Source organism: Tauraco erythrolophus, chromosome 2 (assembly GCF_009769465.1).
Source record: "Tauraco erythrolophus isolate bTauEry1 chromosome 2, bTauEry1.pri, whole genome shotgun sequence".
In the NCBI taxonomy this organism is placed as follows: domain Eukaryota; kingdom Metazoa; phylum Chordata; class Aves; order Musophagiformes; family Musophagidae; genus Tauraco; species Tauraco erythrolophus.
The window spans coordinates 35,067,525-35,092,526 of NC_141466.1; the positions used below are offsets into that span (position 1 = coordinate 35,067,525).

Sequence of the window (25,002 nt, forward strand, 5' to 3'; positions counted from 1 at the left end):
CTGGGCATGACGCTGCATGATATGGAATACTAATTGGCCAGTTTGGCCCTCAATCTTAAGTTCCACCACAAGGGGAATTGTGGCCCCCTTGTCCCGCTATGCTCCCCCAGTATCCCGCCGTGCTTCTGCACTCCGGCACACTGAAAAGTCCTTGGAGTCTCACATCCAACCACAAACATCGGCTTGCCATCAACATTCTTCTCAGAGCGAGCCTCTGAGTAAAACCAAAACACGGAGCTCTTCTAGCGGCTAAAAAGAAGAGCTAACTCTGTCCCAGCTACAACCAGGACCTTCGGTCACACACACCCGCGTCACCACACACCCAAGATGGCGCCATCGGCGCAGCGCCTCAGACCGGCCGCTCCGCCGGAGGCGCCCCGCGGGGCGGGAGCGCGGCGGTACCAGGCCCACCTCGCCTCTGCAGTGCCTCAACCAATCAGCAGCCGGAATGTAGCCTCCCACCAATGGGGAGAGACGTTGCCTCTCGGCCGCCGACAGCTGCCCGTACCAATGAGCCGCCTGGATCCGCCGCGCGCGGTCGAGCTGCCGGGGCGGGCAGCCAATGGCTGACGAGGAGAGCCCGCCCCCTCCCCCGCCCCGTTGCTCGGGCAGCCGCTGTCACAGAGCCCGCGGGCCGCGGCGGCCCCTTTAAGCGTAGCGTGGCAACCGGCGGCGCGTCCGCCGGGCGGGCAGGTACCGGCGGTGGCGGGGCCGCGCTGGGGCCGACTGGAGCGACGGCGGTACCGCTACCGCGGGGCGGAGGGAAGAACCGTGGGGGAGACGGTGTTTGTGGGGGCTGAGAGCGGGCCCAGGCCCGGGCCCGGGCCTAGGCTTGGCCTCCGGGGGGGTGCTCAGGTCGGACCCGCAGCTTTTGATCTCATCCCGGCGTGTTGTGTAGGCCGGCTGACCGGCTCAGTCCCCGGGCAGGCAGCGGGGACAGCGGCTGCGCCCCGGGGCTCCCGGCGGCGGAGTCCGGGCGCGGAGGAGAGGCTTCGTCCCTAGCGCCGGCGGGTTTCAGGCAGCAGACCTTCCGAAAAGCGGAGTACGGCAGGCCGCAAACGGTCAGTCGCTTTCCTCAGAAGTCATCTGTTGTAGCGTTAAATGGCTGCACTTAAAACTTACTCTCATGTGTAGTCATTAGTTGGTTTAAAATCTGTTAATTAAAAGTAGTATTCGATATGTTCTTTAAGAACTTCTCCCCAGCGAAGGAAAATTGTTTTGCTTGACCTTTGGGAACTGGAGAACTGCTTTCAGGAGTGGCAGAGTTGAACTAGGTAAGTCTACGCACACGGGAGGTATAGGTGGGGATACGAATGATGGCGTGGGCCTCCTTGGTAGAGGATTTAGAAACATAATCTTTTATATTGGTTGCAGGACTGGCCTGTGTATTACCTGTTTGGACTGCTGTTTTCTTATCTGTGACCTGGGACTTACTGCAACTTTTTTATTTTGAGATCTGTCAGTGGAAGTAACACTAAGTATTGACTGTCACAGAGTCAGATAAATTTAACATGGGCTTTTAAAACTATATAGTGTTTTCATTCTCAAAAAGCTGATAAACCTATAAGAAAAGCGCACAGTTAAGTTAGCAGCTGCAGAAAGCTTGCCTAATGAAATATTTGCTCATCACTAGAGCCTCATCAGTGAGTATGTTTTGATGTGATACAAGTTAGTTCTTTTGGTCCTCTCTTTTCTAGAAAAACTGTAGTATTTAGATATGAAAAAGATGGAGGAAGAGGAAGGAGACAAATTTCTTCTGAAGTTATTATTTGTTCTGAATTCAGGACTTTAATAATTTGGATTGATGCTTTGTACTCGTCTGAAGCTGGCTCTTTCTTGCTCTGTCCCTCTCTCAGAATAGGTGAAAAAAGTGAGTGGACCGTTAGAGGTCAGCATTTGTATTCAGGAAGCATCATATGGTGTCCACTAAAAGCATCTAGCTTCTTCTGGTCTTTGAAGGGTATTAAGATTGAAAAGGACTTAAAAAGTTTTATGAGTGTTGTGTTACAGAACTAAGCTGTGGGTACACTGTGAGAAAAGAATTACTGAGTAGTTTTTTCTTTCTCTCCATTGCTTAATATGTGTAATACAGTAGTTCAGTTTCTGTGATTTACTTAGGAGTGTTAGGGAGACAGTATTCCACCATTGCAGTTGTTTTGTGTTCTCTATTTTGTCTATTGCATCCTTTACAGTGACCTGGAGCTTGACTGGTTTTTGTATTAATGAGCATGTTTTCAATACAAAATATGTAAATAATAGCAATAGATAGAAGTTGCTGAAGTGAAGGCACATGAAATTCTGGAAAAAAAAACCTGTTTCTGAACTTTGTACAGGTCTCAGATTTACTTCAGCCATTCTATACTGATATGATCTTGATGCATTAGGCTTCTGAAAGCATGCATGAAGCTTTTGGAGGGGGGGTCGGGGTTTTTGGAGGTGTGCTAACCCACAATGTTTCACTTCTCATAAACTTATTAAATGTACCAGGGGAAAACAGACACCTTTGTGGATCTTTCTTACATGAGTAGAACTTATTTTATAATCGACTCAAACTATTTGGCAACAATTGAAAAGTCAGTGAACCAAAGCATTTCTTAATTAGACAGTCCTTAGGCTAACTGAAGTAAATCTCAAATATCCTAGTGATTCATTTGTTCTCAAAATAAACTGTACCTTCTTTATGTTAATCAAATTACATTATAAACTGGTGGAAAACCGATCTTGGCAAGACTTGAGAGACTAAGGTTTCTTGTTTTGTATGGAAAATATGTTAATATTACTGATTTGTAAAACTGAAGACCATTTGAAGATTCAGAAAATATTTTTGGTGATTCCTCAAGGGAGCTTTTATTGGTTCACCTTTTTCAATTTGTTTTCAGCCCATTGCTTTTCAAAGTACTTCCAGAAGGCATCAAAAATAACTGTTCATTTATGTTGCTGTATGTCAAAATTATACTTAGAAAAATATTCTCAAAAGTGGGGAATATCCAGTGCAGAAGTGATGGATAATTCTAGTCCTCCAGTTCTTACAATTTGCCTGTTTTAAATACCCTGAGTATTCTTCAAAAAGATTATTACCTCTTCAGTGAACGCTTGTGGGACTATAAAATAACTGATCAGCTTTAAGTCAGTAAGTGAAAGTGAATGTTCTTGTTTGGTAGATATGATATAATCAGACATCTTGATGATTGAACTATAGGCATTTATGATTTCCCTAAATGCAGTTCCCATTTGTTTTCATTCATATTTGTTTTCTTCTCAAGAAAAAGTCTGTGCATGATGATTTCTTTCAGTCCTTCTGTGTCCCGAAGGCAGAGAAAATTCAGGTGTATCTTGCCTATATCTACATTGTTGAAGATATTTGCCCCATAGAGCAATCCCTGCCTCCACACAGGGCTAGGTCAGTGCCTCTGGATGTGGTGGTGCCTGTAACACTGATGTGCCTGCTCCAGCAGTCCAGGACTCCTCTGGATGCCACGTGTGGCCCTGGGACAGACTTGCATCCAGGAGACGGACTAGGTTGCTTGAATTCCTGCCAGTTTGTTTTGTTCGGCGTTTTGTTATGAGCAAAACAGGGAACACATCTTAGATACAGAGCCAACAATTGATTGTTAGTCTAATTAAAATGTTAGCAGTCTAATCAAAGATGTAGTTAGTCCAGATACTAACACAGTTCGAGCTGTATATGGTTACAGTGCTTTAGGCACAAACTCTAGTACCAAACCCTTTCTCTGATGTTATCTTCACCTACCTACTCTCCCTCTGAGACTTGACTGACTTCAGCTGGGAGAGAGAATTCTTTACAGCAAGTCATCAGCATCCTAAATCTTTCCCTGGCAGGAGGATGGTGATGGTTTTTTCCTCCTTGCTTTGGGTCCGTTTGGGGTCATTTTTCTGTGCTTAAGACACTGTGCAGCTTGCTCTCTATTCCATTCTATTCCATTAATTGATTCGTGGTTCCACATTACATCTGAATTTACTGCATGTTGTGTGTTTTACATTTGTTGAATACTTGTTCTTTGTTCCATATGTTGCCTATAAAACTGATTTTACCCAGGTTCCAAGACTGCATCCCGTTGATGTCCAGTCATTAAACACAGGTGAAGTGGTGTAGCTTAGGGCCCCAGTGTTGTCCTGTGTTTGTGCTTTCAGGCTCCTGCAGTCACCTCGTGCCTGTACTCCTCTGTGCTGTGTTTTTGCAAGAGTTCACGCTGCACAGAATAACTACTGTTATTGCTGTCTGTTATTTATAGACATAAATGTAACAGTAGGTGCTAGACAATTGTACAAACCTAAGCAAAAAGCTAAACCAAATAAGTTCCCTGGTTGTTAATTAATTTTCTTGCAGCTAAATAAGCTATAGCAAAGCTCCAGGCACCCAAGATGAGTTCGGACAAAATCTGACAAGTTTTGTGGCCCGTGTTGTTAGCTGGAAATGAAGCCATTGGCTTCACTGACAACACCATGCTTTGTCTGAGTTACAAACACAACTACTGTTTTTAATGTTTTTTTCAGTCAGGATGACTGTAATATTATGAGATCTCCAGAGCACTAGTTTTATATTAATAACATTAATTAAAATCTATTTTAATGTATATTTTATTGTTGGGTTGTTGGGTTTTTTTTGCTTTGCCTGAGATTCTGTCCTGTGGAGGCAGAACTGATGCAATCTTGCCTGTGCACCTTCTAGAGAACAGGTTGTCTACAAAATTCTGCCTCTTTCAGTTTGGGCTTGGTTTGCTTTTCAGGGAGCAAAATAACATACATTCTGTGCAGGTGTTTGTGAGGCCAGGACTTATAAGTGGAGCTGTTTGGGAGTAGGGATGCACCTTGATATGTTCTAATACTCTTACATGATCTTAGTTTTGCACTCATGAACATATCTGAGGGTCCTCATTACACTTAAAGATGATACAATTATGGTTAGATATTTACTTTTGAAATGTCTTTCTTAACTGCATTATTTCAGAAGAAAAAAGAACAGTTGTTACTGATCATTTGAATGTTCGCAATAACTGATACTTTCCAGCTCATGTTGAGCAATCTCTAGGACAAGCGATCTCAAGCATAGTTTGTCTTCTTTCTGGGTTTTGCAGTGCAACTTTGGTTTTCGTCAGAATCCTCTCTGACATAAGTTTTAGACATGTAATTTATTTGGACCACTTTGAAGATATTTAGGTGCTTAAAAAACATTATTTTGAAAAGTTACTCCCTAAGTAAAGAAAGACACTCTCTTCCAAATAATTCAGTATTAATTTCCCAACAGCTTCTCAGTTTAGAAATCTATTGGGATATTTATTCCTCTGATTCCTTCTATACAGATTATGAGGGCAAATGGATTCCAGTCAGTGGAGACAGAGTTGTGCTAACAGTGAACTGGGCCAGAAAGCTTGAATTTGTAATGAGAACTGTCTTGGCAGCTGACGTTTCTGTTCTGCTCAGCTGTGCAGCTCTGCATGTATAGACAGTGCAACAGAAGGCCAAGAAGCATGCTAAGTGTATTTTATTGGGAAATAATATAGTGAAAAATTTTCAGCTCGATGACAGGTATGTTGTATGCCCTGCAATGTAGAAGAGTTTTGATTGAAAGCTGCTCGGGTTTTTTTGTGTGTTAGTTTGCTTTACCATTTAGAAATGGGCTAGGAGCATATGTCATTTAACAGGCAGAACTGATGGGCTCTGATGCAAGTCCTATTTGTTCACCCATTAAAGGCTTGATGTCTTGAAGTTGGATTGAAGGGAGATAGATGGTGAAATAAGCTTGAGAGCTGTGAAGAGTGGTAAGACAGACGAAGGACATGGGAGGCTGAGCATAGTCAGTAAAATGCTTCCTAAACTGATGAAAAAATTCTTCTAACTGAGGAAGTGAGGAAAATTGTGAGTATATTTACTCCATTATATTCTCAGGAAGTGTCTCCAAAAATGCAAAAATAAGGTGATTTTACCTTGAGATGAGGGGATTTTCCAGTTTACATCGAAAGACAGGCTGCAGGAGCAGCCCTTCTCATGTTATACCTGCTGCAGATGTAATGTTTACCATATACCAGCAGTGTGGTCTCTCTTATCAGATATAAAGACCCCAAAAGGCTTTATTTGCATTTTCCTATAAAGCACATGACACAAATGTGTGTGCTCCTGCCAGTTCTTGCAGGCACGAAACACTAGATGCTGTAGGGTATGAGAGTACTTTCTGGGCAAAGACTGCGATGTGTAGGTATGACCTCATTAGCAGGTAGAGACAGAATATCCCCCAGACAAATGGGACAGCTGATTTTCAAGCCCTCTGTTTAACATCATTAGGGTATCAGAAATTGAGATATGGAAGATTTAGTCAAATTCTACAAATATCTTCATTCTAGTCGAACGAATAAATTGTTAATTCATTTGGTTAAAAAGTTTTAAAATATGTTTAGTTTCCTGAATAGCATCCAGCTTTCACTTGTCTTCTGTTTTGTTTTCAAAATGCTTCTTTTCCCCTCTCTCTAACCTGAGAATAATTTTTTATTTTAGATTTAGCTGTGTTGATTTTCTGATTTCTCTTTTGGAGGTGAATGCCTCAAACTACTTGGTGTAATACTAGTAGCATTCCTAGAGTGATGTCTGTCACATTTAATATAAATAATAGGGCTAATGCAGCACAGCACGTGGCATAAGGTTATAGGAATCCTGAATAATTACATGGTTTTTTAACCTTTCTTTCTTAACTAAAGAGCAAAACCATTCTCAATTTTTTTTTTCTCTCTCTAAATTGTTCCAGAAAAATGCATTCTGCATGATAACTACTGCTTGCTGAACTGAACTGCTAAGATTTCATGCTTTGGAGATGAAGATGATAAACCCAAGGAAATAATCCTGCTGCTGCCATTGTGACAACTGAAAGGTCCTTTGTGTCAAATTGAACAGTCTTTGAGAAAAATCTGGAAAGCAGTTAAATCTGAAAAATGGGAGAAAGAGTAAGGAGCCCAGATTCTGAACATGACAGGAAATCGGATGGGGATAAAAATAGTGACTCGTATTATTCAGATGAAGATAATGCATCTCATTCATCTGGCCAGTCACCAACACTAAGCTACCCATCTACAAGCCAAGAAAAAAGAGATCACAAAACAGAAACTTCAAACAGCCTTGTGCACTACCAAGGTAGGTGGATAGCAAAAATTGCTGCTTTGTAACTACTCCAAAGAGTTAGTTAGCTCTGAAAGCTGAAATAAAAGCGGGAAACTACCATTATGGGAATCTACAAATAAGGTTCATGTGAATCACGCTACAGATGACAGGTAGGGTAGACTGTAACTGCTCTGTTGAAAACTGAAATTAACCTGTTCCTGCATAAGGAGGATTTTTGGTGATTTTCAGAATTATTCATAGTTTTCTTAACAAGTGAACATGGCCCTTCTACTAGCTTTTTGTTGAGTCATGCTGATGCTCTCTTTTTATCTTTGGCAAAAAGACTCAAGGCCAAGGACCTAAGGCAAGTCTTTCACTATGCAGTCAGTAAGAGAGAGACAATTGTTAAAATTTCTCTGACAAAATACCCCTAAAGATACCTCTCTTGTGGAAGTCTAGTTGACTAGGCCTTACAGTGTAATACTAGGTACTTCCAAAAACAAACAAATGGAAGACCAGTAATGTAGCAAGAGAGAGAAAATGTGTTTGGGAAAGTTAGGTACATGTGGACATTCAAAAGAAAGTTTTTCCTGGCCCTTCCTTGAAAGTAAAATATCTCCAATTTGGGATGAAACAGCTCCACTTTGAGCTCCCTCACACACACCTCACCTACATAAGCTGCTTTCTTGATTGAGACTGTGGGAATGTGAACATCCCTGCAAAAAGGGAGACAATGGTTATACAGGTCCTGGGCTGAAGTAGGGATGTGAATCCTCTCTGCCACACTTTGACAACTTGTTCTAAATAATTGCACACGTTTTCTGGTGAAGTCAGAGCATATCTTGCCTTTCTCAAGCAAGTGCTCTGTTTTATTCATAAGTGCTTGATACTGTGTGAATCGTTTGGTCAACATTATGATCTAGAGTGTGCCAGAATATCTAACTGTAAATATTGAAGTTGCCCAGGGAGGATACCTCTTCAGATCCCTGACAGTGTTGGTGTCCTGGTGCAACTAGTGTTTTGCTGAGCTTCTCTGTTGAGAAGTGGCATCTTCTCCACAGCAGCCATGGGTTAGCTTTCTAGGAAGCAAAACCTGCAGTTCCTCTGTGGTATTTAATTTGGAGAGGGCAAATGAGTGACTAGTTCTTTGATTACATAGCCAGAATTGAACATAATTATTAATGAAGGTATTGTGAATGTCATGTTGTTCTTGAAAGACGCTATTCCCCAATTTAACTATAGGTAAAAAGCACAAACTTGATGTTGGAATTTTCTGTTCTGCCTTAAATGTGGAGAAGTTCTTGAAGGGGCTGGAATTCTAGGGTTAATGGGAATTTCCTTAGTTGGTGATAGGAGTGGCATCATTCCTGCAGTGCATGTATTAGATAATCTTTTTGCACTTGAATATGACATAAGCGTTCTTTGTAACGGCAGAAAAAACACCTGCTTTTGTGTGCCCAAGCTGTGGAAAAATGAGCATCAAGCAGAAAATGAAGGTGTATTTGTGCAAAATGTTTAGAGGAAATTACAAGAAAATATTTTGGAGCTGTTATTTTTGCTGTAAAATATTCTCTGTAGAATAGAAACATGGTGAGCACCAAAGAGGAGGAGGAATTTGCTGTCACACACACTCACTGTCTGTGTGTAGGTAGCTGCACTATCGCTGTATCGCAGCTTTAAAGCCTGAATTATAAACTGCTGCTCAGTGTGTTTCTTCGGAACACGGATGTGCCTTAATGAATTATGCTCTTTCTATATGTTCAGTTATTTTAAGAGATATTTTTAATGGATTATACGCTTCGTTCCTTGAGCATGGCTTGAGAGGCAAATAAGATAGAAACAAAGTGTTTAGCTTTTATCTATGGGGATGATAATAAAATAATAATATCAAATAGGAATGTGAGTGATGCATACTAGTAATCAAATAAGGATACTGTGTGGAAAATAACTTGTGATACAAGAATAAATTATTCAGGGGAGAGCTGAATTTTCATGGGCTGTATAATTTTGCTTCGGAGGCTTTTTGCATTGAGCCTTTGAAATCTGCTGTTTTGTCTGTAAGCATGGCAGCTGGATTTGAAAATACTACTGCATTTGTCTGAGAGAATTACATCTTGCATAATACATAACTAGCTAACCCTCAGCTAATTTTTGCCATTTTAAAAGGTTTTGATAATATCGTATGCATGAGTACAGTATTTCTAGAACATTTTAATAAACATCATCAAATATTAATAAAATATGACTGTTATTTCTGATTCAATTTGCAGATTATTACTTTACAATGGTCCTATATTGATGGCTGCAAATATTACCTCTTACAGTAGATCACAAACATAAGTCTCCATTTTTTTGTCTATCAAAAGGAGCACAAGTCTATCAAATATATGCCTTTTATTGCCTGGTTTGAAAGCTGCAATCTCTGCTAAGTATTGTAAAATTGTGTCAGGCAGAGCTTTATTCCAAGAAGGATGTCTGAATAGACAAATTGCATTGTCTTATAGTAAACATGCTTTTTTATTTTTCCTCTCTTAGCCACAAAGAAATTGAATTCCAAATATGCACCAAGCAAAAGAGGGACGCGGTGGGGTGTCCGTTCTCAGAGCCTCACTAGGGATTCTCCTGCAAAAGATATAGATCTTGTCACGAAAAGAGTTCTTTCTGCTAGGCTGCTGAAAATCAATGAGCTCCGAAATGAACTGACTGAACTCCACATCAAACTAGATGAGCTGCAGAAGGAAAACAGGGCACTGAAGAGGCTTCAGCACAGGCAGGAGAAAGCCTTGAATAAGTTTGAAGATACGGAAAACGAAATCTCTCAGCTCCTTGCTCGGCACAACAATGAGATTAGAATATTAAGGGAGCGCCTACGAAAATCTCAAGAGAAAGAGCGTGCAAGTGAGAGACGGCTGAAAGAATCGGAAGATGAACTGTACAGAACAAAAACTGTCTTGCAGAAGCTGAAAAAGCTGTCTGCAGATAAGCACCTTGCCGAAAGAGATGACCTGGCAAAGAAACTAGCCTATGCAGAGAGCAGGCTAGAGGACAGTGAAAAAAGAATTAAGGTGAGATGGCTTTCTTTTCCTAAGAACTCTGGTACAGGTATTTCTTGCCATCATGAGCTTCATGAATTTTATTTTTTCACAGTTGTGGAGCAAATAGAAAATCATTCTTTTCTTTACACATAAGTAACATCAAGTAAATTATTTCCAATGTGATTATATAGTTACATACTTGGCAGTTGTGCAATCAAATTTCTATTTACAAATGAAGTATATATCATCAGAATATGTACTGTGGACTTGTTCTTTCAAGTGTTTTTATAACTAGTGATAACGTTTCAGAAATGCATGCAGCTATAATACAACTTTATGTGATCTAATTTATCCTTTTGGAAGCTAAGCATTTGTTAAAAATTTTCTGGGTATTTAGGGAACTATATAATAAAATTCTAAAAAACATATATGTAGTAATTCTTTCTCAATTTTGTGAACTATATTCATGCAATGTTTTATTGTCCACTCTTCTGCACGTCCAAGAGCTGAGCTGAACAAAATTACAGCATTTTTTTAATACCAAAATGAGCTTTAAAACATTTTACAGGTATCCATTTTAAGAATTTTATGCAATACATTCTAATTTTGTTCAGCAAAAATTTTTACATTTTTGTAAACCTGTCTAAACATGTCTACATTGTAAACAAGTCTAAAAACTCATCTTATTTAAAAATAATTGTATTAACACTATTAAACTGTTGGTAGTTGTTTGCAATAGTATTTTTAACTGAAATTATGTTGGTCATTAAAATGGTGTTAAAGCATGGTGTCTGTATCAGTAATTAAACCTAAATTACATTACAGAGATAATAGATCTGGAAATCCAATGGATTAAACTAGAAACTAAGCTTTCATAAAATAAATCCCAAAATACCAAGTTATAAACTGCTGAGTTACCGAAATCACCTCACCCTGTAGTGTCACCATCTGGCATCTGTAGTTTTATGATCAGGTATTTCAGCATTTATAGTACTGGATAATGTTAAAATGAATCATGCTCTAAAAAGTAAGGGATTTCCTTCTACTTTTTTTCCTTCTTTCATCATCACAGGTTCACTTAAAACAGCTCTTGCAAGGCAAGGATACATAAATGAAATCACAACAAATGTGTTTCTAGTAGAAAGGTTAAAAATTATTTCTTCTTCTTCCTTCTAACCCTGCACGTTCAGGGAAATATTCTGTTTCTTAACCATCAGTTTGAGATTTCTCTTAGGGATCTAGAGGTCCACTGTGCCACGAGCCTTGCAGAAAGTAGTGTACGTTCCCGTTATGGCCTCAAATCACCTCTCAGTACTCAGGAAGGATGAGCTGCAGCATCTGCAGGTGCTCTGTCCGCCCCCTTAAAGTTAGGATTAAGGGTTTAAATGTATTCAGTGTTACAGCAGTGGTGGAGCTGATATCTGAATTCAGGATGCTGGTTTATTGTCATTTTATTTAAGTAATTTGACTATAAAAAAATACTTCAGTTATTAAAAAAATATTACTTTGTTTTAAATTGAAGGATTTGGAAAAAAATCTTGAATTAAGTAGTAGCAGTTTTCAACGAGAGTTACATTCAAAGAAAAAAAAGATGCATGAGGCTCAAGAAGAAAACAGAGTTCTCCAGGAAGAGCTTCATCAACTAAATCAGAAGCTGAAGGTAAAATGTGAATCAATACAAGTTGCTAACCGTGTTCTGGTATTTTATCTTTGGAAGTATCTCTAATCAGGTTTGAATAGTTTACCAGTGACTGCGCTCTCTGATGTGTACTTAATTATATACCACATGTGAGTTCTTTTCCTGCCTTAAATTGAAATGTTCTGTGCTCTGACCCTGCAGTGTTTATAACAGGAATGTCTCTATGTTAATCGTTATTGTTAGCTCTAGTTAAGAACAGCAAGATCAAGTACATAGCCAAGCATTGTCATTAAACCACAAGATCTACTGGAAAATCAGGTTTTGAAGGCTTGATTTTTAAAATTAAATCTGCAGGTATATACAGTACTTTATGTTACTCATGTACTTGCATTACAGTAGGTTTGTGTAAAGATTAATTTCGGTATTTGTGATATCCATGTGTCTTGCTAAATTTGTGCAAGGGTTTATTTGCATCCCTCCACCACGTTGTTGCCCAAATTCTAAATTTAAAGACTGAAGACATTGTTATGTTCTACCTAGTCAGTTTATCTTTAGGAATCAAAAAACCACCCCAAGTCTCCAACATACTTATATAATGGCGATGCACCAGTTTACCACTTGACTAGCTATCAGGCAAGTAGCAGTGCAAGAGCATTAATAACTCAGAAACTTACTGGTTTAGAGTGTTTTATGCCTGATTTGTTAGTGGAGAGTTTGATGTTTTGAAAACATTTTCATTATCAGATGATTTATGATAGTTCACTGTTCATTTCTGTATTTTATTCAATAAATGTCATGAGGGAAGAATATATCTCTACCTCTGCGATGCAGTGGACCTCTGCCCCATGGTGCTGGCGTGTCCTGTGGCGAGTCACGTTGCTAGCATTGAAATGTTTAACACTTGACAATAGATTGCACAACTGAATTTGCAGTTTACGTGCATTGTAAGCCTTACTCGAGTTTATGAAAACATTGCCATTTAGTTTTATTTTCACTGCAGAGATAGTTTTTCTTTCCCCCAGACTATCTTGCTAATGAGGTTTTTGGGACGAAAGTTCGATCTGCTTTCTTACAGCAGGAAAAAAGTTAGGAATGTGATTGTTCTCCTTAAAACATTGGTGTAACTATTGATTACTCTGTTTCTACTTACAATATGTATTTTTCATTTAATTTACAGCTTAGTAACTCATTCTGTTATACCCACCTCTTTCACACACAGGAAAAAGAGAGAGAACTTGAAGCAAAAAATATATATGCTAATCGTATGTTGAAGCTATCACCAAGAAAAGACGTGGATATTATACAAAGAAAAAAAGGTAACTTATAAAGCAGTAAAGGCAGAAAAATTAATAGCAAAGCTTTTAAATTGCTCTGCTACGTTGTGTTGCTCGTGCCGTTCAGTGTTTGACCCCACGCTGCTTGTTGGAGAACATAGACTTTTTTGCACTGCTTTCAACACAGCACAGGTTAGGAAGGGCACATTTCTGAGTGTTCTGTAACTGCAGCAGAACCAAAACCCAGAACTTCATCAAACAGTGTTCTTAGCTCCTTTCATACCAGATGTTTGTGAGTGAAGGAGTAAGGGAAGATTTCATAGATTTCATAGATTTCTAGGTTGAAAAGGACCTTAGAGATCATCCAGTCCAACCGTCCCTAATCCCCCATTAAACCATATCCCTAAGTAGTTCATCCACCCTTTTCTTATGGTTTAGTAAATTCTCTCATAGTTCCTAGATAATGTCTACATGACAATAAATTACACAGGCTTTAAAAATATGTAACTTCACTTTTTATTTGTTTTTGCTGATTCAAGTTTTCTTTCTGTCAGATGAGCTGCACTCTTGTTTTTTCCTCAAAGAGTGCATTTGTCCCAAAACATAATCTTCTAAAAGTATCAGTGCAGTGATTTCTTCTGGTGTGACAAGGCAGCTTCAAGCCTTATGCTACCCATGTAAATATGTGTGTGTACATCTGTGTATCTTTGTGTGTACTTAGACTATTTTCACTGGATCATTAAAATCTGCTTGTCAGAAGAAGCAGGAATTTATGGGACTGTTTTAAATATTTAATGCCAGCATTTCAAACAGTTTGTCTGCTGCTCATTTGTGCATAGACACTGCTATTGTTCCATTTTAGGTTCAAATTTTTAAAAATGTCATTCCATAGAAGTGTATGTGATTCAAAGATGCAAATAAGTGAATTTTAATTTTGGGAGTTTGCTTCTCTACATGTAGCTTCTGTGACAAGCAGTAAGATGAGCAAGATATTTTATGGGGATTTTTAAACAAATATTTAGTATATTGTAATGAATTTATAAGTAGCTTTAAGGTGGGGAGGGTTTTTTTTTTTGGTAGAAGTTTTGCATATATTTTTTTTTTAACTAGCTTTTACAGATGCTGAAAACAACTATGTGAAACTTGTCAATACTTTCCACTTCCATTGGCTACAATAGTGTCTTTTATGTTTGCTGCAAATCATTAAAAATGAGAGGTGGCTATATAGTAGGATTTTTTCAAGTGAAAACATGCTTCGACTAATTTGTGTTTTCTACAGCCAACAACCAAAACACTAAAAAAGGAGCACAGCTTACAAAAGGCGTACAGACCAGTGGATACTTCTCACCGGTAGAATTTCTTCCAGAATCAGAACTTGTCTTTGGTGACACAGTAAACAAGAAAGAAGAGATTCTTCCTAAAATAGTGAGTTCCATAAAAATTTGAGACTTGCTCCAGGTAACTCCCCTATCAGACTGAGTGTTTACTGCAGGGCTTATATTTTAGACAATATGTCTAAATGTAAGTATATAGAAAAAAATAATTTAGAAAACATTCTGATCTTTAAGAGAAACTACTTTTCCAGAAATACCATACTCCATTTTTGTGACACTTAGTTCATCATATTCTATGTCTTACTGATAACCATTAGCTCAGTTTGTTTCTTTTTCTGCCACTGGCATTTCTTTGAAGTTTTTAAGACTTAATTTTGCTTTTCTCCCCTTTTCTTTATTTCTAATGCTTATTTGAGAAATCTGTTGTAACAGTACTGGCTGCCTTGTGTCTCTCTTTTTGCTTTGGTGTTAATTATGGTTTCTTTTACTTTCCAGATTTATTTCACAATGCATAAGTCTAACACTTCCTCTTATTGTCTGGTGTTTTGTCTATTGTTTTTCCAGCTTTGTGAATATGGTTGGATTTTTTTGTTTTTCCATTTCCCTTTTTATTATAAAATAGTACCATTAGAAGTATTGCTAATATTTCTGTGACCTAAAGCTAAAATCAGAGATGCGTAAGGTATTACAAATCAGAATGACACAGTTTCTGGTACAAATTGTACAAACTCTGATTACAGAAGGCTAGGACTATTTGTCAGAAATAATACTCTGATGATGGTCTTGAGTGGCTGCCTGACGGGACTGAAGCTTTTTCATGACTGTTTCGTTCATATGTTCTCTCTTGCAAAATCCTTTCTGTAAGTATGGATGTAGTTTAATGTATGCGTTCTTCCAGCACATATTTCCGTGTCTGAGTTACAGAACCGCACATTCGGTATAAGTGCAGCTCATGGAGTCCAACTATATGTCATCTTACAAACCTCTCTAGTTCGTATATGTCTGTTGCTCTGTGTAATGTAAATTAGATTTGGGTAGCCTGTGCTTTCATCAGTTTTCTAAGTCAAGCGTTTTAAATACTAGGCCACCATCTCTTTATGAAGTTTTTGGGTTTTTTAAAATATGGTAACGATAATCTCGTACATGAACGGAAAATACTTGAAGTTGTATTGGCTAAGTCATATTTTCTTTGTTCATTAAGTAGTAACTGTTTCTCTTATTTCTTTTAGAAGTGTATTTTAATCTAGAAGCTTATTTTACTCTAAAATAAGGACAAGCTACAGATTTAGCATCCATGTGTTGGATTATGCAGACTTTTACTTCATTGCCACTACTTTTCTGTATTAATGATTTTTACTGCTGACATTAATATCTTTTCTGCAATTTTTTGCTTTTAAATGTATATGTTTCCTCACTAACTGTATTTTTCAGCCAAGATTCAACCTTTCTCTTTCAGTGCTTGTTACTTAATACTCCATAACTATAAGTACCACCATGAAACTGTCTGAATCTACAACTCACTTGTTGAGTAAAAAGATCAAATTGTGGAAATGAAGGGCAACTAATTGGTTACTTGTTAAAAGAATAAGGTGGTGAGGTCTGACCTTCTATTAAAGTCCTTGAAAAAGACAGCTTCTGACTTCTAAAAAGAACTACCCTAACACTGTCATAATTTTCCTTTATGACATTGGAGCTTCAACTTTCCTGAAATGTGTAATACAAAATAGAGTTGATTGTCTATTCATTTTGTTTCGGGTGCATAAAACTATGTTAGAGGTGATAAGATTTTAGGGCCAAACCCCTGGGTTGTCAAAGCTGGTTTAGTTTAGATGACTTGCTCATTTTTTGTGTGTTTTTTTAATGTGATTTCAGAATGACCTAGAAGTTCATACGATTTTGTTTGGTTTATTGATTATTTTTCCCCATCAATTTCAGTTTTGTATTAATTTATTTCAGGAAAAAGAAACTCAAGACAAAGGTTGGAAAGAGCAAGCAGACCTCCTAAGACAAGACCAAGACAAGGAAAGGGAAGAGAAACTGAAACGTCTTCAGGAAATACAGGCTTTAGAGGAGAGGGTTCAAAAACTACATGATGGTAAGGAAACAGGCAACTGAAGGCTGGAAAATATGCCACAGAATGCTAATCAAGTGAGGCTGCTAGTTTCTTGTGAGAAGAGCAAAATGATTTTGTGGAGATCACTACAGTGGAAAATTATTTTCAGTTCTATTATGCAAAGAGAATCAGAAATGTGGAGAATCAGGGATATAGAATAATCTGTGCCCTGTACTCAGCTGTGATTAAGTATGCAGCAGCAAAAAATGCTGTCCACAAGAAAGTATTGAAACCTGAGAGATCTTGCTTTACAAAACAAGGATGACATAGCAGGTAAATGCTGATGTTATCTCCAGCTTGCTAGATGTTGTTGAGGTAGGCAGTAGATTTTTACTATTGTAGAACAAATCTGCTTTCCTTAATATGGCCTGTTTTTTCAGTATGTATCTACTTCTCCTGTGTCATTTGAAGTTGCGGTATAATTTCGCTTGTGGTTATCTGAATCATTTGATGTAGCTATTTGAGAAATGTCAGTTTCTATCATTATATTTCAATATTGCTTTTTTATTCAGTTGGTTTTCACAACACGTTAATGACTTACATTCATAAGTCTTTTAATCTAAAGTATTTTAGACGGACTGCATCCTGTCATGTTAAAATACTCTTTCAGTTATTATAGTTAATGAACAATAACACTTCTTCTAGATGACAAGGAAAAATTCTAAAAATCTATAGCTGCTTTTAGAGGTAAATTCTGTGTAAAACCTTCTACCTCCACTGGCATCAGTGCACAACTTACATAAGCCAAGAATCTGCTCTGTTTATGTCTCTTAAGTAAGATGATTTGACCGCCTTACCCGTCTTACAGTATAAGCTGATATTTTCCTCCCCTTACATACAGAAAGGCAGCTGCTCTACTTAACTTGGCATAATTATATGCTGTTGAAAAAACATATATATTAAATATATTGACTGAACTGCTGCAGTTGTTTCTGTAAGCTTGATCTGAAGTACAATAGATAATGTGGAACTTTATGAAAACAGCAGTCAGGCATTTGAATAAAGTGTTCAAAGGCAAATGCCAGTATGTTGAAGGGGCCAAGTAGTCATACTCAACTTTTGACCAAACACACATCTGTTGTCTTGATAGAAAAATATTTTGAAGAGAGAAATATTTGAGAAGCTTCCTTTTTCTTGTACACATAAGTATTTGCAGATTGCATCTAGAAGTTTATTACTGTTTTGCACCTTTGGTGTCCCTTTATAGCTGTGCAAACTGACATTTGGTATTTGCACACTCTCATTGAGTTCACATGGTGATACACAGAACACTCGTGTAAAGGTATTTTCTGTATGCAGCAGATGCAGTGTATTTGAAATTATTCACTACTTGAAACTGGTAATAACTTCTATGACTTTGTGGTCTGATATCTTCAAAGGAGTAGTTCCCTTTATGAAAAAAAAAAAAAAACAACCAAAAACAAACGTACATCCCAGAACCATCCTAATGTCAGTGGTGCTGACAAAGAAAAATAAAGTACTGTGCAAGTTGGACTATTAAAATCAGTGATCTTGTATTCATTTTCATTCAAACCCAGGAAACAGGAAAGCAATTGGCAGAAATTACATTCCTCTGAAAATTCTAAAACAGGGATAATGGCCTGATCCCTTTGGAAGATGACAGTAAACTTTTATCTCTTAGCAGAGAACCTGGTGTGAATTTAGTTGTAATTTTGGAAGAATTTATTTTTGCAGTAGGAAAACCACGTTATGCGTAGAGGAGCATGTTAAAAATTCAATGGCTTTTGCTTGCATTATATTAAAAATATTCTTTTAAAGGGATTTTAAAAGTAAAACATTTTAAATTATTTTTAAACATTTCCTGCAGACTGGGAAAGGGAAGAATATGACAAAATGAAAAAAGACGGCAGCGTTTTATTGGATAAAGACGAGAAAATAAAGATGGAGATAGAAATCCACAAACCTGAAGTAGAGAGAGAAAGCACTGAGACGCTGGAAGAGCGGCGAAAAAGAGAGCTCCTGCTTGCTAAAATGCAAGAAATTGATAGAGAAACTCAAAACGTAACAAACATGAAACCTGCTTCCCAAGCACCACTCATAAATACAGCAAGAAAATCTGATTCCCTGGAGAAAAAAGAAAAACCTAATCAATTCTTTGAGATTCCCGGGAAGGTTGCTAATGGATTTCCTGTAGCTGACAGCCAGGACGATGCCACAAGAGCACAAAGGCAGAAGCAACAAAATGTAAGGACCGTAGATTTAAGTAGTAAGTTAACATTTGGTAGCTATGCACCTTCCTTTGGGAAAGGATCAAGGAGACCGAGTTGGCTTACTCAAAAAAGTGACAACTTAGAAGAAAACGTTAAGGAAAATGCAGATTTCAATAGTAAGAAAGAAAAGAAGTCCAATTTAATGGAACAACTCTTTGGAAGTAGTAGCAGTACCATCCTTCATTCTAAAAATAACAGTACAAGACCTTTTGACATAGATTGGGACTCTAGTAATACTCCTCTTGTCGATAAAAACAGTAAAGCCAAAGTAAAAGAAGACAATGAGCTTTTCGGTGAAGTAAGAGACCTAAGCAGACACCGTTTGCAAAACACTACAATCAAGCCACAAGTTAAGACCCTTGGTTCTTTAGAAGATGAAATTGAAGAAGTAATCTTACGATGACCATCTTTTTATGTGCTGCATATGTAAATAGTGAAAAATATTTTCGTGTAATATTTATTAGATACAGATTTGAAACATTTCAGGTATATTGTAAAGCCTTATGAAGGAATAATTTACATAAATGGTTATATGTATAGAGGAAAGATGCACTTTGATAGAATAGCCTAACCTATATGCAGGAAATGTCTTCTAAAATGTAATAACCAAATACAGACCGTGGAGATTTGGCAGAAAGACATGGAAGGTGTCCTGAGAGACTTTGGGAGATGAGATAGGCACTGGCTGGCTGCTTCAGTCGATCAGAGAAGACACTTTTGCCCCAACGTGGGCTCCAGACCGACTGTCACTGTTTCCATGTGGCACCATCTGACTTGTGCAGCTGTGGCTCGGGCTCTGAGAGGCTCAGTAGCACAGAGCTGGGAGGGATGCGATAGGAATGGGAGGATTTGCAGAGGATTCGCCCTCAACGCCCTTCGCTCACGCTCTCTCACACACCCCTCATGCTCCCTCTCACTCTTGCTCTCTTGTGTGCTCACTGTCTTTCCCCCTCATCCTTCTCTCTCTCCCTCCCACCCCCTTCCTTGCTCTCACTCTCCTCTCTTGCCATCACTCTCTAAATTTCTGAGTCTTACTGATGCGTAATGGTATGTTAAGTAAAATTATACTTCTCACAAGGGAAGGTTATTGCTTACTGCAGAATGAGTTGGCTAAGAAGGTGGGAAGCTTTTATGTGGCAACACTGGCATTCAGGGCAGCGACTAGATTAGCATCTCTGGCTAGCCAGCCTAGGAAATGTTGGGTGTTTTTTTTTTTTACCTGTAGGCTGCTCAGTACACTGCTTTTCGTTTGGAGTACTTTTAGGCCTCAGATATTTTCTTTCTCAGGCATTCGGAGAGCCTCTTCACTGTGTCAGGAGAAGGCATGTGTAACATCAGTGTCATGAAATGGATGGAAGAGACGTGCCTAGCACAAAGGCTGTGGTAGAAAGAGAATATTCTACACTGCAATCATGTTATCTCAGAAGAACATCAACAGAAACCCAATTAACTCAGGAGCAGCTGATCTTCCTTCTGCATACGTTTTCTGTAGACCTTACTAATAAATTTTTCTAACTCTTCTCACATATTCAGGTTATATTTATTATATAATGCCATTTTTTTTGTAATTTCTGAATTTTCTATGTAAATTTCGAATCATCACTAAGTCAATTTTTAACAAAATGGTTTTATTAAATGGCTTGAGTAAAATTTTTGTGTGTAGATCATCTTTAACAGGAAGTTCTGACTTTTTATATGATGTTATTGATACGGGGGGGAAGGGTTGGTAGCCACATTGCTAGTGATGTTATTCACTGCATGGTGCCATGTACACAAATTAAAAAGGTAGGCAATGAAGGATTTAGCAGAGGCATTCCAGAAAATAAGCTAAAGGTCATTCCTTACTAGCACAACAGATTTTGAAATGCCTCTCTGATATGCTCCCTATGAGCCTGATTCAAGACATACTAAAATATAAAGAAGGATTCTCATGATTTCAAGATGCTTTGAGCCAAGATTTCTCTGAACACAATGGCTCTTCAGAAAAGAAAGGCTGGTGTCTGCATCATGCAATAACTTTGTTTGCTCCCTCATTCAGAAAGGAAATTAGTCACAGATCCAGACCCAGTGTGTGGGACTGTTCTCACTAGGCACCCTGTAGTGAAGAGCAACTTGTGTTCACCTGCTTGCTTACAGTCCCAATTATATTGATTATAATATTAGAGAATTGAGCAGGTTCGTTTTGCTTGCAGATGTTCAGGATATTAGGATAATTCTGAGCAGTAAGAGTGAATTTAACTGTCTGTGTTACTCTTCCACAATGATGACTTTGGGGGAATACTGTGGTGTAAGAGGTAGAAGTCTGTGGGTAAACACTGTGGGTGTTTGGGAGTGGATGGTTATTTGTCTTAATGTTCTTGTCCTAATTGTGGGTGACTGCTGCCCTTCTACAAGAAGGTGCTTTGCTCCTGGAGACACTGCTGGAGTGGGTTGTTTATTTTTCTTTCCTGTGATTGAGGATTCTAAGGCATAAAGCGATGATGAGGCTGCTGCGGTTATTAAGGATCATGCAGTGTATGGAGGGTTGTTTTTAGTTTCTTTGCAAGTCAACCCATTAACATCTGGCAAATTCTAAGTATCGTGCTGAACCGATGTGCCCTGCTGTTTCAATTACAAATGTATAATTTCTAAGCTGTTTCGTATTATCAGCCCCTTCTTAAGTTCCCAAATGTTCACATCCAGTACCAGACTCTTGCTCAAGCAACCACTGTGGTGACTTGCACACAAAAAAAAAAAAAATATGTACCTGCGTTAGGTGAAAATAAAATCTTCTGGGAATAGTATCAGAAGTATAGTTTCCCTTCTCCCCTCATTACTCCCTGTCTCTACAGCTTATTCTTTTTTCTTTGTACACTTTCCAGTTTCGGAGTTACTTGTATGCAAATACTGTTACAGCTAAAATGTATAGAGCCAGCGCTTTGAGAGGGAACCTTCTGTTTGTGGGAAGGAAACCTTTGGGTCCTTCTAACATCTGTGAGCAGTATTTCTGCTCCTGAGTAACGGTTTTCTACGGACTGGAAGTGACTTTTGCAAGATCTTAAAAGGGTCTATGGACCTTACAATTGGGCACATCAATCCTCTGTGTTCCTCTTGACCCCTGGTCTCAACTACGGTATCCAGATAGTCTGCATGTTGCTTTTAGTGGTGGCAGCTTTTAACATTACTTCATCGACTACAGAAGAATCCATCTTTTGCAACAAAAAGTAGGTCACAAATGCTTTGGTGATTTGTGTACGATTTGATGTCTATGTCCAGTTATGGGTTCTGTTTGTTAGGTGTTCAGATCGTGTGGCTGTTACATCTGTTGTGTTTTGCTTTCCTTCTGAACCACCAAAGGTGATGGGAGAAATTCCTTCATTCTGACGAGAAAAGATCATTAAAGCTTGATTAACTGTTTTAGTGGAATATTCAGGGAGATGGTTACCACCTCAGGCAAACTGGTCTTCCAGTTCTGATCCCCAGGAGAGTGGTCTTCTCTTTGAGAAAGATGAACAGTGAAGGGCGGGGGTAGTGTAGCAGATCTGTAATCTGGGAGATGTGAGCTGTAGGAGGAGAACTGGGGTTGCCCTTCACAACTCTGAACTGAAGCCTGAAGAGCACTGAAGTAGTAAGAAAAGTGAACTGGGTAGTGCTTAAACGTATTGAATATTTTTCTCAGATCTGTGGTATCTCTGGGCTAGGTAAAAAAAAAGAAGTTATTTTTCAGAACCCTAATAAATTCTGTTTCTTTTTTTGCTTCGCCTGTCGTATATAGGCCTGAAGAGGTGAATTGCAAATCTATAATGCTTCCAAAATGGGGACGCTTGGAGAGAATGTGCTTAGGCTACTTGGTAGCCTCAGGTTTATTGCTAGTCCTGAGACAGAAGGTCTAATCCAGCTAGCCCAGAGCCTGTTTGCACTATCGGGAGATGCGAAAGAATATCTGATGTGGCGTGTTAGGAGTAGGAATTTGTTTAGGGAAACATCTTGGGGCAAATGGCTACAAGAGCACTAGCAGGCCTTTTGCTGACACTTGTGCTCTAGAAAGGGCCTCAGGGGAGCCTTCGCTATTCAAGAAAATAGTAATAAATCATAGAATCATAGAATGGTTAGGGCTGGAAGGGACCTTCAAAGGTCATCTAGTCCAACCCCCCTGCAAGGAACAGGGATATCTCCAACTAGATCAGGTTGCTCAGGGCCTTGTCCAACCTGGCCTTGAACGTCTCCAGGGATGGAGCCTCCACCACCTCTCTGGGCAACCTGTTCCAGTGTTCTACCACTCTCATAGTAAAAAATTTTTTCCTAATATCCAACCTGAACCTACCTCCCTCTATTTTAAAACCATTACCCCTTGTCCTATCATAACTGGCCCTCCTGAACAGCCTCTCCCCATCTTTCCTGTAGGCCCCCTTGAGGTACTGGAAGACCGCTATAAGGTCACCCCGGAGCCTCCTCTTCTCCAGGCTGAACAGCCCCAACTCTTTCAGCCTGTCCTCATAGGAAAGGTGCTCCAGCCCTCTTATCATCTTCGTGGCCCTCCTCTGGACCCTCTCCAACTGGTCCATGTCCTTCTTATGTTGGGGGCTCCAGAACTGGACGCAGTACTCCAAGTGAGGTCTCACAAGGGCAGAGTAGAGGGGGAGAATCACCTCCCTCGACCTGCTGGCCACACTCCTCTTGATGCAGCCCAGGACGCGGTTGGCCTTCTGGGCCGCAAGAGCACATTGCCGGCTCATATTGAGCTTCTCGTCCACCAGTACTCCCAAGTCCTTCTCCTCAGGGCTGCTCTCGATCCAATCACCACCCAGTCTGTATTTATGCCTGGGATTGCCACGACCCAGATGTAGGACCTTGCATTTGGCCTGGTTAAACTTCATGAGGTTGGTACGGGCCCACCTCTCCAGCCTGTCAAGGTCCCTCTGGATGGCATCCCTCCCTTCCAGCGTGTCAACGGCACCACACAGCTTGGTGTCATCGGCGAACTTGCTGAGGGTGCACTCCATGCCACTGTCCACGTCACCGACAAAGATGTTGAAGAGGGTCGGGCCCAACACGGACCCCTGAGGGACGCCACTCGTGACCGGTCTCCACTTGGACATTGAGCCGTTGACCACGACTCTCTGAGTGCGGCCATTGAGCCAATTCCTTATCCACCGAGTGGTCCATCCATCAAACCCATGACTCTCTAATTTAGAGAGAAGAATGTCGTGCGGGACAGTGTCAAAAGCTTTGCACAAGTCCAGGTAGATGACATCCATTGGTCGACCCTTGTCCACCGATGCTGTCACCCCATCGTAAAAGGCCACCAAGTTGGTCAGGCACGATCTGCCTTTGGTGAAGCCATGTTGGCTGTCACCCACCACCTCCTTGCTCTCCATGTGCCTTAGCATGGTTCCCAGGAGAATCTGCTCCATGACCTTGCCAGGCACAGAGGTGAGGCTGACCGGTCTGTAGTTGCCCGGGTCCTCCTTGTTCCCCTTTTTAAAAATGGTTCATAGTGCTCTAAAGCAGACACCAGCAAAAACCCACCCAGCAGAAGCGAGCGCCTTCAGGAGAGCTGCGCTGCCAATTGTTGGGAGGGAGGTTTTGTTCCCAGGGTTGCATGGCTTCGCTAAGCCTGACCTACTCTTGTTCCGAGATGACAACTTTAAGCATAAGAGATGCCCCGGGTGACATTGCTCATTTATAAAATTCCCTTTTGTTGGATCAAACTTAACGTGGTCTCCTGTTTCGAATTATCTCTTTGATTAGCTGCAAAGTTTTGATGTCTGCAGGAGGAGAACAATTGCGTCAGTGTGCACTGTCAGCCGGGACTTGTGGCTGCTGGGGAGTTGCTAGGATACCTCTCTAAAAGGTACGATTCACTTGATTAACCACCAACCCGGTTTGCATGAGAAATATTTTCCCTGTCTTTGTTTTGCGCTGGCATCAACTGTGGATCAGATGTGCATGTGTGTTTAGAGCAAGCTAAAGGTTGCTTGTCATGTGTGCGTTTTGCCTGCTTTTGATATGCAAAAAAAAAACCAAAACCCTCTGCTCCGTAGAAAAGAATCCAGAGCAATTATAGTAGCAATTCCAGTAATCTGTAAAATGAGTGTTGCTTCCAGAGGGGAACATCAACCATGGAGAACCAAGGAAAGATTTGGCTTTGGATATGCATTTCTGGTATGTAGCTAAGGCTTAACTTTCTATCTGCGAAGATGCAAGGGAATTTTTCATCTCTGATGTATTATTTTCTTTCCCTGCTCTGAGCAGGAGGTTGGACCAGGTGATCCACTGGGGTCCCAACC

The 25,002-nt window shown here is 39.7% G+C and overlaps 1 protein-coding gene across 3 annotated transcripts; it reads left to right on the forward strand.

Moving 5' to 3' along the window:
• The first annotated feature begins 1,022 nt into the window (after positions 1–1,022).
• Positions 1,023–20,283, forward strand: LCA5 (lebercilin LCA5). Of its 3 annotated transcripts, none has more exons than XM_086608257.1 (9): positions 1,023–1,274; positions 6,758–7,140; positions 9,643–10,172; positions 11,665–11,802; positions 13,001–13,097; positions 14,335–14,480; positions 16,346–16,484; positions 18,331–18,707; positions 20,021–20,283. In XM_086608257.1, exons 2-9 carry the CDS (start codon positions 6,942–6,944, stop codon positions 20,063–20,065), a joined length of 1,671 nt encoding a protein of 556 aa, XP_086464383.1. In that variant the 5' UTR covers positions 1,023–1,274; positions 6,758–6,941; the 3' UTR covers positions 20,066–20,283. The 3 variants fall into 3 exon arrangements, with proteins under 3 accessions (XP_086464383.1, XP_086464382.1, XP_086464381.1); XM_086608256.1 differs by lacking the exon at positions 20,021–20,283 and having other exon boundaries at positions 1,023–1,061; positions 1,191–1,274; positions 18,331–19,626; XM_086608255.1 differs by lacking the exon at positions 20,021–20,283 and having other exon boundaries at positions 18,331–19,626.
• The last annotated feature ends 4,719 nt before the right edge of the window (positions 20,284–25,002 follow it).

Bases quoted from the DNA above. Each gene is read 5' to 3' on its own strand.
- LCA5 (XM_086608255.1), top strand. From the start codon at position 6,942: ATGGGAGAAAGAGTAAGGAGCCCAGATTCTGAACATGACAGGAAATCG. The intron at 11,803-13,000 runs GTAAAATGTGAA...TTTCACACACAG, and splicing joins AACTAAATCAGAAGCTGAAG to GAAAAAGAGAGAGAACTTGA. The intron at 14,481-16,345 runs GTGAGTTCCATA...AATTTATTTCAG, and splicing joins AAGAGATTCTTCCTAAAATA to GAAAAAGAAACTCAAGACAA.